At 38.3% G+C, this 19,945-nt stretch overlaps 1 protein-coding gene and 1 pseudogene across 1 annotated transcript; one reads left to right on the forward strand and one right to left on the reverse strand.

Moving 5' to 3' along the window:
* Positions 1-48: 48 nt before the first annotated feature.
* LOC109057734 (oxidative stress-induced growth inhibitor 2-like) lies at positions 49-10,010 on the reverse strand. Its single transcript, XM_042740937.1, has 6 exons — positions 9,552-10,010; positions 6,212-6,304; positions 5,936-6,072; positions 5,606-5,794; positions 5,217-5,311; positions 49-2,422 (listed from the first exon to the last, which is right to left on the reverse strand). The coding sequence occupies exons 2-6, from the start codon at positions 6,276-6,278 to the stop codon at positions 1,135-1,137; spliced, it is 1,776 nt and encodes a 591-aa protein (XP_042596871.1). The 5' UTR covers positions 6,279-6,304; positions 9,552-10,010; the 3' UTR covers positions 49-1,134.
* A 3,225-nt stretch (positions 10,011-13,235) lies between these two features.
* LOC109057778 lies at positions 13,236-18,948 on the forward strand (annotated as a pseudogene).
* The last annotated feature ends 997 nt before the right edge of the window (positions 18,949-19,945 follow it).

A 19,945-nucleotide genomic window follows, 5' to 3' on the forward strand; every position in this document is an offset into this window, starting at 1 on the left:
AGTCTAAAATTACAGTATGAATGGCTGAGGTGAAAACTTATCAATGCTAGCTCAGAAGTTATTTTGGTTAATATTTCAAAGCAATAAAACATTTATTTGGCACAACAGAGTATGAAGTAATATATTTCACTATTGAGTGCTGTGAAATACCTTATTAAGGAGTAAAAATTTCTAAAACATAGTACATAGGATTAATCTAAATTTTCTGTAATGCAGAACATTCTTGTTTATCTATTTTATTTAATTACCAGAATGACTGACAAACACCATGGTTAGTGTAAATGAAAATGTACTGTATTTCAAAGGTTTGGCACTTGTTTTAGGTTACAATAAAAGAGTAAGGTTGGCTCATTATTAGCTCATCAAGGTTTTGGAAATTTTGTACATATTTATATACATTAATTGTGCGTTAAATGGCATTTCACAGCAGAAACATAAATGCATACTGCAACATAATCTTTACAAACTAGGCCTTCGGCTTAAGTCAATCTGTTCTTTTTGTCATTGCTTTCTTTTACTGCTTAGTGCAAGCCTCCTTGACATATGGTGTGTTCACACTGACAGATATTATATCAAAGATTCTGAGCTGTTGGTGTTTAGTAGGCATTCCTACTCTGCTCTGTATCCAACTTCGTGACAAATCACTGTGCTTTCATTGATAGTTGCTGCATCTTTTAGCTCTGCTTAACGGTCACTTCTCAACAGCAAGTCTGTTGCTTTTGACACCACCTCTTAATGATGCTTGGTTGCTTTGTCGCTACAAAACACTGTCAGTATAGGCCTTTAGGCACTGCAATCATGACTAAAAGATATGCTATCTATGATGTAGTGTAAGAGCAGGTTACTAATTACAAACAATAAGGCAACTAACAGCATTTTTAAAAACAATAGGTAAAGCACACTCCATGACACTGACATATTGGCACATTATTCCTGGCCAGCATAAACTTCTTTTGCAAGTCAACATAAGACACCATTGGGAAGAGAGAAGTTTCTCCTAGCGTCTGCCCATTTTTATAAGTGTACTTTCTCTTGTAAGTTGTAGGAAAGTTGTAATTTCATTAGTATTCACTGCATACATATAAAAATAAGATGGATTCCAGGACTCGTCATGAGGCACCTTCTCTTGGAGCCTTAGACAAATCCTCCTCCTCTGCCCCCACTTCCTTCTCGTTCCCGTCTTCCACACCCTTCTTCCTCTGTGATCAGTTTCCTGTTCTTTTCAATCCTCTGTTTCAGCCTCTTGCGCAAACAGCTAGCAATGCCAAGAGCGCCACCCTTTAAGAAACGCACAAAGTTGTCACCAACAAGGGGTCCCATGGCAAAGAGGCCAGGCTCAGCATTGCACTCGAAGGTGTAAGGGTTTATGTCGATGGGATTCTGTCTGCAGGAGATTGGCCTACTGGGGTCCAAACCAAGGTACTGCCCTTGCTCCTTCAAGAAAAACAAGTTTGGATAGGTCCCGATAAGAACTAGCACCATAGAGACTTTGAAGACTCTAAGGACACCATTGGATCCCCTCATGACACAGTGCATGTCAGGCTGGAAGGAGAGCACACAGTGCTCAGGGAAGCTGGTGTAGTCAGGGAACAAAGATGGACTAGAAGATGTGGGATTGGCAACGGGGGATGCTGGGTAAACTTGGGAACACATCATGTGGTAGACCCTGTGATATTCAGGGTAAAGTGTCTTTGGCAACTGTTTGAAGATGAGACCCGGGTCATCAGCGCGCTTGCGGAATGCATGCAACACGGAGACCCTATGGTTCAGGGTACACAGCACTGCATCCGCTGCGCTAAGCCCCGCCCCCACTACTAGCACAGGGTCAGAGGAAGAGCCCAGTTTACCATGACAGCTGACAGCCACCCCAAGGTCACGTACACTGTGGAACACATAAGGGAGATCCTCCCCCTCAACTCCCAGTCGAGCTGGAGAGTCAGATGCCCCTGTTGCTAAGACAACATTCTCGGCAAATAAGCTAAATGGGACATGAGTGTCACCTTGGAGCTGCTGGTAGCCCCTGACCTCCCAGAGTCCCTGAGAAAGTCCTTGGGAAACCCCAGTACTCTCTCTCACTCTTTCTTTGCCTCTTTTATCTTCATCCTCCTCCCCAATATCACCACTTCTACTGTTATTCTCCATTCCATTTTGTAACTCATTGCTAAACCCATTTACCAGTCCATTCTGACCATTGTCAGTGCTGTTCTTATTGGAATAATCAAACCGTTTTTTCACACCATTCAGCTGACCATTTACAGTGTACTTGTCATTTCCAAGAGTTTTTTCATGACTGCGGTGAAGTTTTTGAACAGAGGTGACATAAGTATTGTCCACAAAGTTCTTCTGGAGACCCATGAGCTTGACATAATTTTTGTAGTATGAAGAGATCTCATCTGGAGTGGCTCGATCATTGGACACCGACCTGTGAGAAAAGCCAATAACATACATAACCCATCCATCTCAGATCTTTCTTTAATGTTTGAAAAACTGGACCATATTTCTACTTGAGAGGAACCCATCCTCTTGATATCTTCAGAAAACACTAATGCAGTGGTCACTGCAATAAAATCCTGCTCAAGGAGGCCCACATTCCTGCAGAGTTTAGTTCTAACCCATTCTGACTAGGGTTCCAAAAAGATGTAAAATTTCCAGTACATTTTGGAAATATTCCAGAAATTTTGGAAACTTTCCAGGATTTTTTGAGATATTTCAGGGATTTTTGGAAAGTTTCTGGAAAAGCTTAGGCTGCTGACTTGTTGCCTCACTGCCTTATCAGGCAATGACTTTGCAGGCAGCATTGCACTTGAAGGCACCACATAAAACAGATTTCGGACAGGCTTTTAAGGTAGCATAATGGTTTAATGATCTACAACATAATAGAGCAAACTTCCAATGCAATCCATTGACTTTGTATGGTGGGAAGCTGCCTCCTTGTCATTTCTGACTTAAAACAAAAAAACAGAACAATGCCTAAAAGCTGCTGTGAGGCAAGGTGTACAGTCGTGGCCAAAAGTTTTGAGAATAACATAAATATTGGAAATTGGAAAAGTTGCTGCTTAAGTTTTTATAATAGCAATTTGCATATACTCTAGAATGTTATGAAGAGTGACCAGATGAATTGCATAGTCCTTCTTTGCCATGAAAATTAACTTAATCCCAAAAAAACCTTTCCACTGCATTTCATTGCTGTCGTTAAAGGACCTGCTGAGATCATTTCAGTAATCATCTTGTTAACTCAGGTGAGAATGTTGACGAGCACAAGGCTGGAGATCATTATGTCAGGCTGATTGGGTTAGAATGGCAGACTTGACATGTTAAAAGGAGGGTGATGCTTGAAATCATTGTTCTTCCATTGTTAACCATGGTGACCTGCAAAGAAACGCATGCAGCCATCATTGCGGTGCATAAAAATGGCTTCACAAGCAAGGATATTGTGGCTACTAAGATTGCACCAAAATCAACAATTTATAGGTTCATCAAGAACTTCAAGGAAAGAGGTTCAATTCTTGTAAAGAAGGCTTCAGGGCGTCCAAGAAAGTCCAGCAAGTGCAAGGATCGTCTCCTAAAGAGGATTCAGCTGCAGGATCGGAGTGCCACCAGTGCAGAGCTTGCTCAGGAATGGCAGCAGGCAGGTGTGAGCGCATCTGCACACACAGTGAGGCAAAGACTTTTGGAAGATGGCCTGGTGTCAAGAAGGGCAGCAAAGAAGCCACTTCTCTCCAAAAAAACATCAGGGACAGATTGATCTTCTGCAGAAAGTATAGTGAATGGACTGCTGAGAACTGGGGCAAAGTCATATTCTCCGATGAAGCCCCTTTCCGATTGTTTGGGGCATATGGAAAAAGGCTTGTCCGGAGAAGAAAAGGTGAGCGCTACCATCAGTCCTGTGTCATGCCAACAGTAAAGCATCCTGACACCATTCATGTGTGGGGTTGCTTCTCATCCAAGGGAGTGGGCTCACTCACAGTTCTGCCCAAAAACACAGCCATGAATAAAGAATGGTACCAAAACACCCTCCAACAGCAACTTCTTCCAACAACAGTTTGGTGAAGAACAATGCATTTTCCAGCACGATGGAGCACACCGTGCCATAAGGCAAAAGTGATAACTAAGTGGCTCGGGGACCAGAATGTTGAAATTTTTGGGTCCATGGCCTGGAAACTCCCCAGATCTTAATCCATTGAGAACTTGTGGTCAATCCTCAAGAGGCGGGTGGACAAACAAAAACCCACTAATTCTGACAAATTCCAAGAAGTTATTATGAAAGAATGGGTCGCTATCAGGCAGGATTTGGCCCAGAAGTTGATTGAGAGCATGCCCAGTCGAATTGCAGAGGTCCTGAAAAAGAAGGGCCAATACTGCACATACTGACTCTTTGCATAAATGTCATGTAATTGTCGATAAAAGCCTTTGAAACGTATGAAATGCTTGTAATTATATTTCAGTACATCACAGAAACAACTGAAACAAAGATCTAAAAGCAGTTTAGCAACAAACTTTTTGAAAACTAATATTTATGTAATTCTCAAAACTTTTGGCCACGACTGTACAGCAGGGATCTCCAACCCTACTCCCGTCCTGCAGACATCAGTTCCAACCCTGCTCCAACACACCTGTCTGTAATTATCAAGTAGCCCTGAACACCTTGATTAGCTGGTTCAGGTGTGATTGACTGGGTTGGAGCTGAAATCTGCAGGACGGTAGCTCTCCAGGAGCAGGGTTGGAGACCCCTGGTGTACAGTAAACAAGCTAAAAAACCAAGAACCAGGTTTTCTTGCTAGAAGTAACATCAAAAGTGGACGGATTTGGTCAGGAACATATATTTATGCACAAACAGATCACCATCTGCAACTTTCAGGCACCATCTTGATTTTTTTAGCTCAATTGTCGCAGACTAGAATACAAAGGATTGTATGATATCAAAGGCCACGAAGGATACATCTATGCAGCTTTCAAAAATAGATCAAAAGAAGGCATCTCAGGAGAGTAAAAGTGGAAGTAAAGCTGGTTCAGTTGTGCCATGATGCGTTCCTACCTTGGAATGCATCCTCAGAAGGTAGCATTTTCAGCTTTTAGACACAGCCCTTGACAAGCATGTTCAGGTGTGTTTAATTAGGTTTGGAACCAAATTTTGCAGGAATGAGGCTCTCCAGGAGTAGGACATGACATCTCAGTACTATTGGAAGCTACCATCAGTTATACTCCATATTACATACCTCCTTTTGCCTGAGGTCAAATCTTTATAGTTGACTCCTGGTAACTCCATCCATACACCAAGACTAATGGTCAGCATTGAACCTTCCATTGCTTGGAGACCAGAAAGAGTATATTTTGTCAATGAAGGATATTTACTAAAAAAATATTGTTAGGGTTGTAAATTCAGGTTTCTTCACATTATGGAAAGTGTCTTTTACATATATATATAAAAGTATATCAAAACTCTAACAATACTCTAACCTGAGATAGTAAGAAAGTCTTAGATATGCCACAGAAACTACTTAAAGCTAACGTGGCAGTTCGAGAAGCTATTATTATTGAATCAGTTTTTTCAGCTTGCACAGTTGAGAAGCATTAACCCGACTATCTCTGAGAGGTCACTTACATGCCAGGCACCACCAGGTGTAGCTTTTCCCAAGATCAGATGAGGAATGTTATGTTTCTTTTCCATCCTCCACTGCAGTACAGAAGGGAACTCAAAGCCCAAATCTGCATTTGGATGAAGGAGTGTGTCGAAGAGCACTGCCACAGGGTTTCCTGAACGCCCCTCTAAACCTTCGCAAAGAAACTCCAAATCCTACAGAAAGACACATTGGTCAGCTGGTTTATTGCACATTTGACTAACATTGTTCACAATTTAGCTTTGCTCCACAATTTTTACACCACAATTTATTTCTAGGTTAAACTTCGCAACTTGTTTTGACACTCATCTTTTTACCTGTTCAGTGATGGGAAGCTGCTTGGCTTCCTGTAGTTTACGATAGAGAATAGGGTTTGGGTGCACAGCCATTGGATCTAAATAAGGAGTATACCCACTCAGAAGGTACGACAAGCATATACCGGAAGGACCGTTACCTGTAAAGGGGAAATGGGAGAGACTGTAGAATGTTATACTGGAATCTACTGTTTAAGATCCATCAGGATTGGTTGATTCCATGAATACCATTTTTTCAACAGTAATGAATCTGATAAAATTTGCTCCTTGTTGACTCACCAATGATGACTACCGGCACAGTTCGAGTACAGTCCCTCGGCACAGAACCTTCTTCTAACAGAGGCATAATGGCAGCCAGAATTAGAGCTGGCACTGATAAACACAAAATAAAAATAATTTTAAATTAAATTAAATCTGTAAATCTTAGCATATTAAACTAAATCTATATATGGCGGCATTTGTTAAAACTGCTTTTGTATAAAACATATGGTGTTGTGCTGTTTACACATTATTACTTGCACTGAATATCTAAAGTTGATTAAAGGGGTCATATGATGCAATTTCAAGTTTTTCTGTTACAAGCTGTTTGTGCATAGGTAAGATCCATAAAGTTGCAAAGATTAAAGTCTCAAACCCAAAGAAATATTCTTTATAAAAGTTAAAACTCGTCCACGCCCTCCTAAAATGCCTCATTTAAACACACCCACACATGTCTACATCACTGTGTGGGACGATTTGCATAACACCGCCCAAATGTTTACGCAAAGAAAGAAATATTCCCAATATTGTAATATTGTTGCCACCGCCACAATGTCGTGGAGACGCTGTGTGTTTCGTTGTGAAAGCAAAACTACTTTGTTTGGCCTTCCAAAAGAGGACACAATTAGAAATGAATGGTTAAGTTGTATTTACAACACTGTTCCTGAACATTTCAACCCAAATATTAATATGTGTGCAGCACATTTTATGCAAGACTGTTTCCTGAACCTGGGAGAGTAGCCTACAATGCCGTCTGTGCACAAAGGCTGTTTCTATATAATGGGGCAATTCCAACTTTGCAAGGACTGGCACTTCTGACTCACAGCCTGTAAGTACGTTTTCAGATTTATAGAATTTGCCACTGATGATTCAAACGCGAGTTTTGAGCAGTGTAGAGTAGCGCTTGTTTGCAGTTTCTCCAAACACAACTGAAGACATGGTTTTATATTTATGCGTTGCGATACACAACACAACACAACTTGTAAAAACACCGTATAAGTCATTATAACCAGTAATTATGTCCTCACTGGATGCAACAAATGCCTCGTTTGTAATGGGTTTTATTGGTTTTGTCTCATCGCTCCGGGACATGCATCTCCGTATGGTAAGGGGCCTAACATTTCTGTCACACTCTTAAGGTATTCGGGCAATCACAACGCACTGGATAGCTAGCCAATAAGCGTACACTTCACTTTTCAGAACAATGAGCTTTGTAAAAAATCTACGGATTTCAGAAAGGCGGGGCATAGAGGAGCAACAAAAATGTACAGTATGTGGAAAATAATGTTTTTTGAACCTTAAACCACATAAACACATTGCATTACACCAATTACACATGTTGTTTTTAGCAACATCATATGACCCCTTTAATGCACAACAAATAGATGGTAACAACTTGTGATACCCTGTAAATTCTATTCTAAGTCTTGTCTATTGGTGTTTCTGTGTTTAAACTTTATTTTAGAATGTAGATAAGTTTGCAGTTGTTTTATTTCATTTTGATGTGTTGTACAAGCTATTTTTCTACATTAAAGTTTTTTAATCATAGAACCAAACTAACAGTAATTTCTCCCCTCTTGTTATATCTCATGTGCAAAAGGTTTTAATAACAAAAAAGTCATCAGCTATGTACACAAAGACAGCCTTGCTCAGACACAGTTCCCTGCTGAGCTAATGCTAGCATTAGCGCTGCCACTGCTTCCTGACAAAAGCAAATTATAATCAGTTTTATGGAGTGAGGCACTGTTATCTGAGCACACTCATTGTTGTGACCTGACGGGTGCAAATCCCCCCTGATTACACCTCAGTTTGGCCTGTAATCCATGCTGCCCCTGTTTATGTTTTTCAAAAAAGTGGGCTTGGCATGCTGACAGTTGGCACATTGCAGCCACCTATCACAACCTGTTTTTCTTTGACCCTGGTTGTTTACACTTTTCAGAGAGAGTGCGCAGGATTCCAGGCATAACCGGGGGGTGAGGATGGTGGGACCGGGGTGTGTAAGGGGCGGAGGGGAGTGTTGACGGGGTTTGGAACTGGCATTTCCACCCCACTGCTCCATTTAACAGTCTCCAGACCACATTCACAAGGGGTACTCATATGGGCTGACTAGCCCCTTGTTTTTCCACACTCATTTCTCTGTTTTCAAAAAAGACTAGATCCTAATAACTTGTATTACACAGCTTGTTTCTGACTGCTCAATAACTGAATTCAGTGGTCAAATAATTCTGAATAATCAAAAACAGTAATTTACTGCTGATCCAGATTTCCTATAGCTGTGCTTGTGTTTTGATATTTTAAAGTATTTTTCTGCTATTATAACTGTGCATTATCCCTTATTTATTTAACAAAGCCAGTGAAAATAACCATTTTGAATGTTCCAGCTGGTTTTTGTTGTTGTTAAAAATTAAAATCAATAGAATTGTGTATGCTACTGTTTTGTGAGCCAACATTTCCTCCATCATTGACATTAGACATTCAAATCTCAATATTCAAGGTGTTTAAATTCTTAAGACCCTGCTTATTTATCTGCTTTCAAATGATGGGAAACCGAAACATTAGACATGGCAGGACACACTATATTTATAAGTATTTTTACAAAGCAACTGTGTGAATGTGCATTACAACTGTGAAGAGAGCTGTACAGCTAGATTTGTGTGTGTGTGTGTGTGTGTGTGTGTGTGTGTGTGTAGTCTAGACAGTGTTATCAGTGAGCCTGAAGCTCAGACTGGATGGTATGTCAGTATGTATACAGGCATGCACGTGGATGTGAAAGCACGTGTGTATGCATGTTGCCATAAGGTAAACGCCCCCAAAATAGTAGATTCACACGGGAAAGACAACGGCAAATAAGGCAACCGTTTAAAATAATTTCATCTTAGAACAGGTTGAACAGTAGCCTATTCGAAAAGCACTAATTTCAGACATGAACTAATGGTGTAACAATGTTGCCATGTAACCTGCTCTGAATATGCACATCATAAGAACGTATCTGTTAAATATAATAGGCAAAATTAGTTTGTTTTTGTCTGTATGGCCTGTGTCTATTCATAGACGTACACAATATCTGCACGTACCTAGGGCTCATGTTGTTAACGGCACAAAAATGGTAGGCTAGTTGTTTCAATTCTTCCAAGTAAAAACTTAATTTTACGTAGAGATAATATGACAACAGTGACTGTAACTTCATGAGGCCCGGTGTAGCGCTAAAATGCGTGTATAAACGAGAAGCTTTAGCGGAATATCAGAAACGAACATTGTGAAAATGATGTTTGATTTTAATCTGCCACAAATTAGGTCACATCTACAGTCGCATGTACTGGTTGGAATATTATTGAAGTCATTTCTAGAGTGATGTCCTTACCTCCAAACGAAAAATCTTCAGATTCTCTGTTTTTTCAGATTCGCGTATCTCTAGAAGGCTCGGGATGCTGCACGCTGTATAAATAGTCCGTATCCCTAGTGGGAGGATCCACGCCGAGTCACAGGATGACATGGAATACTGTTTTTCTAAAGATGATGCTGACTGGTTTCTGGGAAAGCGCAGGATAATTAAGATGTAGCTATAAATGATGCTGAAGTTCTGAACAATATTAAAACGACGTAACACGTCGTTGAATCATATGCGTTACTACAGAGTAGCAGCGCGGAAAAGCTGCGTGGCTCCATCCAGCATCATCTGCGCCTCGTGCCGCACCGGCAGGCATGCAGAGCGAGCCCAGATCCGCGGAGTCTGCCGCGCGCACATGGCATCAGAGAAATGACAGCACGCGCTTTTCCCGTTAAACGGGAGGAAACTCAATCGATCGTTACTCGATGTGCGCGTCAGCTGTGCAAAATTACTTTAACGTTGCATGTTTATTCGGCATAATAATAGCAAAAGTGTCTTTTATCTCTTTATTCAGCTCTCCTATTGCTCAGTAAATGTTTCTGTAGTGGTGGGTTTTATAATCAAACGACTTGTTTGTTTTTTATAAAAGCATATAAAAGTAGTTTTATAACTACTTGTTCTTGGTTCGCTGCAGGTATTGTTGTTACAGTCGTCACTTGCGTGTTGCCCTCATTGGAGCGCTCTCTAGATTAGGACAATACAATTGTGCTACAGTCTCACGTTGCTTTAATCATTAAATTACTCTCATATACCTAACACTGACTCCTGTTTATTTGGGTCAGCTAGGTGCGTTACTGCTCCGATGAAACTCTTGGGAAGTGAACAGGACAGTTGGTTCAGTTGTTCGTTGATGGTTCAGAAACGTACAGAACGTGTCACTGGTGACCACCGGATGGCGTAAATAGTTCATGTAATACAAATAGTGTCCTAACCTTAATTCGAGTTACCTCACAACTCCAACATCCTTTAGGCACAAATGTGTTCCTCCTCGTAACTCATTTTAGATTTGATATCTTATCATATGCTATAGCAGTCTGTTTGATACGGAATTAGTTTGTATGTAGACTGTGTCTGTGTGAATTTTAATTTTTTAGTTGTGTCATTCATTAGTTGTTATTTTTTAAAGGTCTAGGCCTATATGGTTTTTTTTGTTTGGTTTTTTTTTAGTATTTTTATTTCAGATTTAGACATAGATATTGTCGTTTAAGTTAGGAATGTGAGAAATAGTGCCTGGACAACTAAATGAAACAAAATTTAAATATTTTATTTCAGTTAATACTTTTATGGTTTTAGGTTTAGTTAACTGTAATGACCCTGACACTTTCAGACTGAACATGTACAAAATATAATGGTGGAATCTATCAGGTAATCTTTCATTATGTCTCTGCACATTAATGAATTATTGTGCCATACTGTACATCAAAGAACCTTTTGCACATAAATGGGTAAATATTAATTAGCAGAGAGAAATTATGGCACAAAAAATCACTAAAATGAATCATGAGAGAATCACGCATGCGAGAAAACCACCTTCACTAATCTGAGATTCTGAACAAGTTCAACACAATAGATCAGAGCTTTGAGTTAAATTTGGTACTGTATATTTTAACATGGTAGTTGTTGACTGTAATTGGGCAGCTGATACCTTAATTGGATGCTGATTTGCGGTATTGTGATTGATTGTGATTATTGTCTTGGGCTGTTTTGGCACTGCAGGGATTTGCCAGAATGATGGTGTGATGACTCACTGAACTCAAGGTTCATTTTGTCTATTGTGTTGCCCCAAGTGTAGTATGTAAATTTTACTCTAGACATCCAAACGAATAAATTGTATGTCCTTTAAATTATTAGGCCTATTATTATACAGTTCCCAGAGCACATAGTTGAAAATGATCACCTAATGACCCAGTTATTTTCCACTGTTTGTATAAAATGTATAACATTGCTTTTTTTTTTTTTTTTTTTTTTTTTTTTTTTTTTGGAAATTATATTTCATGTTGAAAACACATAGGTACAGCCAACACATTATACATTATTAAAAATATATATGTTTTAATACATAATGGTTGCCATGTATTATGTTTGAAATTGACATATTATGCGACATTTATTTGTACAAGCTAATTTAGCTGCAGTTTAAGAGACGAAAGTCACACACACACACACACACACACACACACACACACACACACACACACAAATACATTCAGTCTCTATATTTGACACACATGAAAAGTTAAACACGCAATAAAGTATCTAGATCTTCATCCCTTCTGAATGATAAGTTAACACTTTGATGATTTCTTGCCTGGACGCACTGGCTCTTCTGCCCAGTCCGTGCGCGCGTGCCAGCACACAGTCCACATACCTCTCCCAAAAGACCTGCGCCAACTCCATAAACATGTCTTGATGTTTGGGTTGATTAGACCCGCTCAAGTATGTCATGAAGTCCCAGAGTCCAGCTACTGTTTCTGCAACGGGCAATTTACGCGCTTGTATTACTGCCAGTGACGAAGCGTCCCAGCATTCGCGGTTTATCTCGCCCAGCTGACCGGGAGCCTTGCCGCCCCCTCTGCCCTCGATGTTGAGCATCTCGAGATTGGGTATAGTGTACGATGATGCGGTGGCGAGCATCAGCAGACACACTAACAGAAGGCGCCACCACTGGCCGTCAAGGAATCCCAGTAATCGTCCCATGTTGGAATCAACAGTGAAATCTTTTAGGACTTGAAAACTGTTGCATATTTAAAACAGAAAGTACATAAACACAGTGTCCACAGTGTCTTCAGCCTTTACATGTATATAATTAGGCTACTTACCATACACAAAATGTCACGTAAAACAATAATAATCATTTGGTAACGCAACAAAAATCCAAATCTACAAATGGTTACATATAAAATACTACTCAAAAAATACACTTACAATGTTTAGTTCAGTCTTTTCTGCCCCGTAGATCCTTTTCTGTTCATGCCTTTGAGGCGAATAATTGGCTTTGAGCGAGTGTTTTACGACTTTTAAAGAGCTGCATGCGCGCCCACGTTCCAAGCGTCATTGTAGCCCATTCCACTTCTACACTAAAAACCACCTGACGTGAAGAACATAATTGATTAACAATCTATACTTAGAGCTCACGATTATCTTATTGTTATTATTTATTTATTTATTATTCTTATTATATATTTTTTTGACAGTAAGGCTAGGCAAAACCTAAATGATCTCACATAAGAAATTAATTAGCCTAGTAGGCTACATGTATTTCATTATATTTTTAATGCAGTTTTTAGTTGCTAGAAATCTAAAATAAATAAATAAATAAATAAATAAACCGGGGCTAAAAATAAAGTAAATAAATAAATAACAAAAATAAAAATAGTAATAAAATAAGAAAGAAAAATAATTGTTCTTTATAACAGATAGTTTTTTAATTCAGTTACGTTGTTAATTCGCATTGCTTGGGACGCCCAGATCATTCAGTCCCCTTTTGTGTAAATTGTTTACAAAAATACAATACTTTACTATTTATGACAAGGGGAGTCATACCTAAAACCTGGTAGTGGAAATTATATGCGCAGATAAATGTGAGCATAGAGGTCATATTATCACAACCAAATTGAAAATTGCTATGTTCTTATGCTGTCGGAGGGAGGTGGAAACATGTCTAATGGACAGGACTTTCAGCCAATCACAGCACACATTGGTATGTTTCCGGAAGTACACACGTGTTTGGTCCTACTTCAACGATGCAGAGTCAGTAACGTTGTAACTAGAAACAGACAGATTTAATGTCACTTTAATACAATCTCTGGGAGTTATTTCGGAATGGTCTGGACAAGCAGTGTTTATTTCAGGAAGGTTGGTATCTTTGGTGAGTTTATCGAATTAAATTTAACTAGTTAGTAACCCGACCTTCACATGCTCAGTTTGTTACTTATGTGTCATTAACAGATGGTGTTAATTACTGTTACAAACATGAAGGTACACTCTAAACACTTTTATCACGTGTTAAGGATATTCGCTGATCAGTGACATATTCAAGATGACATGCCAGTGCCAAATAATTATTAATAAAAAATTAATTATCCATAATTCGGTTTTAATATTTCCACAAATTAAAGATAAATGCGTTTTCACAGGCTAATCTCACTGTAGGTCAGCAGTTGTAGTATGACGTGAATAAGTAACGTTAGCCTTGGTAATTTTCTTGATGTGTTTCTTCTGTAATCTTGACGTTTGTTAACCTCAGAGGGCTCCGAAAAAACATGAATGAAATTGAGGATGCTACAAAGTGCGTCATTTTGACGAGGGGGATTGGGAATTCTCTCTCTCTCTCTCTCTCTCTCTCTCTCTCTCTCTCTCTCTTAATTTAACAATGGTTGTTGTTGTCTTTCCTTGCGTCTTAGCTCGTCAAATGGAATTTCCTGCTAGCTCAGGTGTCAGTTCAAAGGGACATTATGTAGCGGGGGTTTCATTTAGGTTGGATTTGTCAAAACATTCTTAATAAATCCACTTGTGTGAAGTGTGTGAAATAAATGGTTTGTCTACACCACAAAACGAAAACGTGACTGGAAACTGAGGATGTTTTGTTTAAGAGCGGTGGTTTTCAGTCCTAGTCCTGAGGACCCACAGCCAGTGTTGGGCAGTAACTAGTTACTAGTAACTTAGTTACTGTAAAAATATTACTTTTTGCAGTAACTAGTAGTGTAACTGAGTAATAACATTACAGTTACCATCCATAAAACAGCTTAGTTACTTTTGATGCCTGAATGCAGCTGATTTAAAATCCAACAATGAAATATTTACTAGATTTATTTTCATAATTTTCATGACTTGCACATGCATGTGTTGTCCCCAGTGCAGCAGGTAAGTTTGGAATATGGAAAAGCTTACATTCAACAGATAGAAATATCGCATTATATTGATTTTGTCAGGGAAAAAAATGATCTGAACACTGTTGTGTAAGTTGTGGCTTTACTTTACTCTGGTATAACATTCCCACCCACATCCCTCTGATCAGCATGTGGTACATTATATTACTATAATTAAAAATCCTTTTAAAAAATTAAACTGTTTCTTACAAACTTATGTGATTTAATAAAATACCTAACGAAATACAGTCATATATGGGTAGTGGAGAAATTACAATTAGCTTCAAGCTACACGACAGTTAATGAGATTAATACAACACTTCTACTTGAATGTCACTATCAATATTGAGTGTTTGTAATAACTTCTCACTGCGATCCAATGTGGATTTTGGTCAAATGATGAGGCATAAATATGTTATGTGGAATATACACAGTTACAACTTCTGTAAGGCATGAAGAAAAAGTAATGTAACTAGTAGTGTAACTAATTACTGTTGACAGAAAGTAATAAGTAACAATGTTACTTTTGAAAGGAGTAACTAGTTATGAGTAATATATTACATTCTTTGTAATTAAACTAGCCCAACACTGCCCACAGCACAAAATAAATGTATCCTTGCTCATTCCTCACCTCTTTGAAGTGCATTTGAAGAAATTATGCTTATTATTTTTATACTTAATAATGCTCAGTAATTCAAAAAAAATTAAAAAATATAATTCGATTACATTGTTTGCAGTGCTTCATGGGAAGCCCAGTCTAAATGCACATATAGGGGAAGATGCCTCACTTAAAGGGATAGGCCTAGTTCACCCAAAAATGAAAATTATGTCTTTAATTACTCGCCCTCATGTTGTTCCAAACCCATAAGAGCTTCATTCATCTTCTGAACATAAATTAAGATATTTTTGATGAAACCCGAGAGCTTTCTGACCCTGCATAGACAGCAATATTGTTCTAATATTATGAAAGCTTACTTGCTCCATGTGGAGGATATGATGCATTCCCAAATCTTTTAAATAGTTGCCATTAAATAGCCTATAGAATTTTCAAGAGATATTTAGCATCTCCAAGCTTCTTTTTTTAATATAACAAAACAGTGCAGTTGACCCCAACTGTCATGTTAAGTTCCAGAATGTAGTCTATAAGACCCTTGTACTCTTTTCCAAGTTTTTAAAAATCCTACAAGGGGGTTTTATGAGGAGCAGATTGCAATGCAAGACATTATTCACTGAACATCTTGACTTCCACCTGTTCAAATTATGACAAGATGGAAGAATTATATTGTTTGTATGCTGCCAGAACACTGCACTGAACATGACAGAAGTAGAAGATTCTGTGAACAACTTTTTTGATTTGCATGTGTGTTATGTCAGGTTTAAATGAGCAGAAGTGTGCATGATTTGCGAGAGTGTGCACAAGTCAAATGTGAGGAATTTTTAGAGAAATGCTTATTTTTGGACTGCTTCTGTCATAAAGCTGTTTAAAACCAGAAAAGTGCATAAAAAGTAATGCACTTTTTTTTTTTTTTTTTAAATGATGACCGATTCATTTTTTGATCAACAAATATCACAAATAATTGCTCTGTCATACAACACAATGTAAAAATGTCAGTTATGTGACTTAGTGAGTGGTTTCCTGTCATCTCTTTTCTACTTATGGTTTTCTTTGGAAATACGCATAATGTTTAATTGTTTTGGGGAATATTAAGTCTTTACATTTTTTAATGTAGATAATGCAAGTAAAGTATTGTGTGGTGCTTTTGTCAGTATTCATGCTCTGATAGGGACTAAAGGAGAGGACGCCCAGGTCTTTGCACCTGTTGGGATCAGTGTTACATCGGACGATGGGAGAATCTTAGGTAGTTTCATTCACACACCTCTATAACTTCTCTCACATCACTCTTATGCCTTTATTTGAAGTGTTTTTCTACACTTATTTTCTCACCTTTGCACTTTTATTTCAAATGCCATTTTATGTTGTTTGTTCCCTTTCATATTGTACTCTGTATGTCTTATCTAATGGTCATTTTAATTTTGATTTTCTCTTTAGGAGAGTTGAACTGTGAAGGAGACAGACTTTTGGTGGCCAAAGGTGGTCAAGGTGGCACTCTTCACTCCGGGTTCTTACCCAGTAAAGGTCAAACCAGACAGATACGGCTGGACCTTAAACTCATCGCAGATCTTGGACTTGTAGGGTGAGTGTTGACACAGAATGTGGACTGGGAATGTATTGCTTTAAAAAAAAAAAAAAAGGGCGTAAAATTCCAAAGTAAAACACATAAAGAGCTAAAAATTATGCAATGCACAAAATAATGTATAAACAAAACAAAAATAGATGATGCATAAACTATAAATGGTACATAAAAACGTATATTTTTTTAATATATTATTTTAATGTTCTTCAAAAGTAAAGTTTCATAATTGTGACCTTTCTCATTTCATTGTTTTCGGTCCATTAATGTGTATTTTACACACATCAAACATTTTAATAGATTTGGGCATGTATTCTTTTTTTTGACAGGTTTCCCAATGGAGGCAAATCCTCCTTGCTGACTGCCTTGTCTCATGCTAAACCAAGGATTGCCAGCTACTCCTATGAGAACAGCTAATCAGTTACAAATGAGTTAATCCTGGAAAAAAAAAGTTTTTAACATTGAAAAGAGTAAGAAATATTTTTTTGAGCACCAAATCCGCATATAAGATTGATTTCTGAAGAATTGTATTTCTGAAGAATCATGTGACAATAAAGACTTGGAGTAATGTCTGCTAAAATTTCAGCTTTACCATCACAGGAAGAAACTACATTTTTACGTATAATAAAATAGAAGACAATTATTTTTAATTGTAATAATATTTTACAATATTTACTATCAAATAAATGCAGTGTTAGTGAGCATCAAAGAGTTTTCTTTCAAAAACAAGAATTCTGACCCCAAACTTTTGAACAGTAATGTGCATATGAATACGCACACAAACTTACATATACAGTATATATGATGTGAGTTCTATGTAAAAAAAAAAACTACTATGCACTACTTTTCTGAATGAAATGCTTCTACATATACGATAATGATGCATAAAATGCTCTTGATTTTCTCTGTTTATCAGGAATTGGAGTGTTAGGCAAGCCGGCGATCCTGGTCATAAATAAGATGGACCTTCTCGAGGCTCAGGGTTGTCTCCGAGAACTGGAAGCTCACTTGGAGAACCAGGAAGGTAGGTTTTATTAGAAGCGAATGGGCAATTTAGGGTCTTTTTATTATAAAGGCCATTTAAGCATATTAGACACAAATTGCATGTAGACTTTGTTTTGTGTTATTTTAGGTATATAGTGGGTGCGTAGGATAAATTTCATATCACGACAGTAGATGCTTTTATCAATCAAGTAGTTGCATAATTGTTTCATACAATAGTGGTTATGTGCAACATAAAACTTCCATATTCTGTAAAACAGGTCGCGTTGCTTCCGGATTAGGTTTCTGTATGTGCTTTGTTAAATATGGAAATGTGTTACTCAAGATGCCTTCAAAGGAGATACCATGAATGTTCTTAACTGCTGTCCATCACATACGCAGATTGATATCAGTTCAAGATATACTCATTGTGTTAAAAAAGCAGTCAGAGAGCAGTTTATTAGATCTGTTAAAAGGGCCATGTTTTACACCAATATATGTACCACAACTTTCCCCAAGGAGAAGGTCAGTGATTTGTACTCTTATTGACTATTTTGGCAGTCTCGAGTTTCTGCCACAAGTGCAGGCCTAATGTGATTATTTTTTTTATTGCATTGAGCTTGATAGCTGTGTATGTGCAGTTTTCCTCAGTTGATAACTCTTTTAAGTGATGCTGTGCTTTCCTAGAGTCAAGCCACCTCTTTTCTGAGGATGTCATCCCCAAAAAGCCTAATGCGTTTCATACACATCATCCCAGTCTCTGCCACAACTGGCCTTGGTCTGCCTTTGCTCAAGTCCCTTATCCGCCGATCACTTGAGGAGCAGGACGACATAGAAACTGAGGGTCAGCACAGTGAGAGGCTACTCAAGTTAAGAAGGGAGATTCCCTCTTCATCCATACCTAGCTGGGGGTTTCCTCAACTGACCTGAGATCCCACATACAGGTGTCGGTATGGCAGCCCATAAATGATCCTCAGGGATACTGTTGAACATTTGCGGACATGTGAAACATGCAGTATGTGGTTAAAGCGCATTCAGTGGAACACAAACAGCACATTTCACTTGACAAATCAGACTGTATTGTATAGACTAGTATCTGTGCCTGATGTGTTTAAATGTTGCATTCGGACATCAAAATGCTGACCTTTGTGTCTGGGTAAGCTTTCATGTAATGCATTGCTTGAAGTTGGTTTTAGCTGCTCTCCCAGTCTAATCAGGCTGGTCTGGACTTCTGGAAGGTGTTTTGGGAACTTATCAACTGGTCCACCAGCTATAACATCTGAACAGGCTGGGAGACCAGATTAAAAGCTGGTTATTAAAAAAAAAAAACAATTCAGAACAGGATAAGATGGATAAAAATGCTCTCTTTGAAAACTATTTTCTATACTTTATTCTATAAAAAGTGACCACCTGGCGGTTTAACCATTAATTAGTTCTTATTCCATTAGCCTCCCTGTTTTTCAAGCTCTTCTGCATTTTGTAGAGAAGTTTGTAACAGAATCAGAGCTCTACTGCCATCTGCTGACTTGTCATGCTGCTGTTTGTGATTAAGGTGTTTTATACCTTCATTGATTGTTTAATGCTAGATTATTCAGTGCCAGAGTAAAACCCAAGTAAAATTCTTGCAATAAAATTATGAATTATCATGTATAAATTATTTTTGTCAATCATAAATGTTTATGACCTTTTATTCACCTGCACACAAGGGACAGCTCCACCACATGCCACTAGATGCCACTGAAGTCTTGCAGGTGGTCTGTAGGCTCCTTTTCATGAGAAACTCAGACATTGGGCTGTTTCAGAGCAGGGCCGGCCCGTGGCGTAGGCGACATAGGCAGTTACCTGTGGCGCAAAATGACTGGGGGGCGAACCGCAGGAAAGTTTTTTTTTTTTAAAGAAGTGCGCCCTCTTGTGCTCCTACACCATATACCCACATATACCCATATATTAATAATTTCTGACAGTTAACATAATTTTAGTACTGATCGAACATCAAATTAATTAAAATAATGTTGGAACAAAATAAAAATGACATCAACGAAAAATCATAGGAAATAGCAACATGTCATGTTGGACTAATTTAAACACTTCATTATAATTAGAATTTCATGACGTAATTATAATAAGTCATCATGACGCATTAATTATGCGTGGCGCACGCAGTTAAAATTGTTTTACCATTTATGTGCTCTTAAAGTATAATTTCTAAAAAACGAGTGAAGAAAGAAAATTATCAGGGGCACAAGGCAGGAAGCGACGCAAAGAAGAAAAAAAAACGAGCATAAAAATATCAATATAGAGATAAAAATCACAAGTTAACTGCTGT

This window comes from Cyprinus carpio, chromosome B16 (assembly GCF_018340385.1).
Source record: "Cyprinus carpio isolate SPL01 chromosome B16, ASM1834038v1, whole genome shotgun sequence".
In the NCBI taxonomy this organism is placed as follows: domain Eukaryota; kingdom Metazoa; phylum Chordata; class Actinopteri; order Cypriniformes; family Cyprinidae; genus Cyprinus; species Cyprinus carpio.

What these genes read in the sequence shown, in the direction of transcription:
- LOC109057734 (XM_042740937.1), bottom strand. Translation starts at nt 6,278, where the DNA reads ATGCCTCTGTTAGAAGAAGGTTCTGTGCCGAGGGACTGTACTCGAACT. An exon ending in AGCTTCCCATCACTGAACAG is followed by an intron (nt 5,795 to 5,935) that starts GTAAAAAGATGA and finishes GTCTTTCTGTAG; the next exon opens with GATTTGGAGTTTCTTTGCGA. An exon ending in CTACACCTGGTGGTGCCTGG is followed by an intron (nt 5,312 to 5,605) that starts CATGTAAGTGAC and finishes CTTTCTGGTCTC; the next exon opens with CAAGCAATGGAAGGTTCAAT.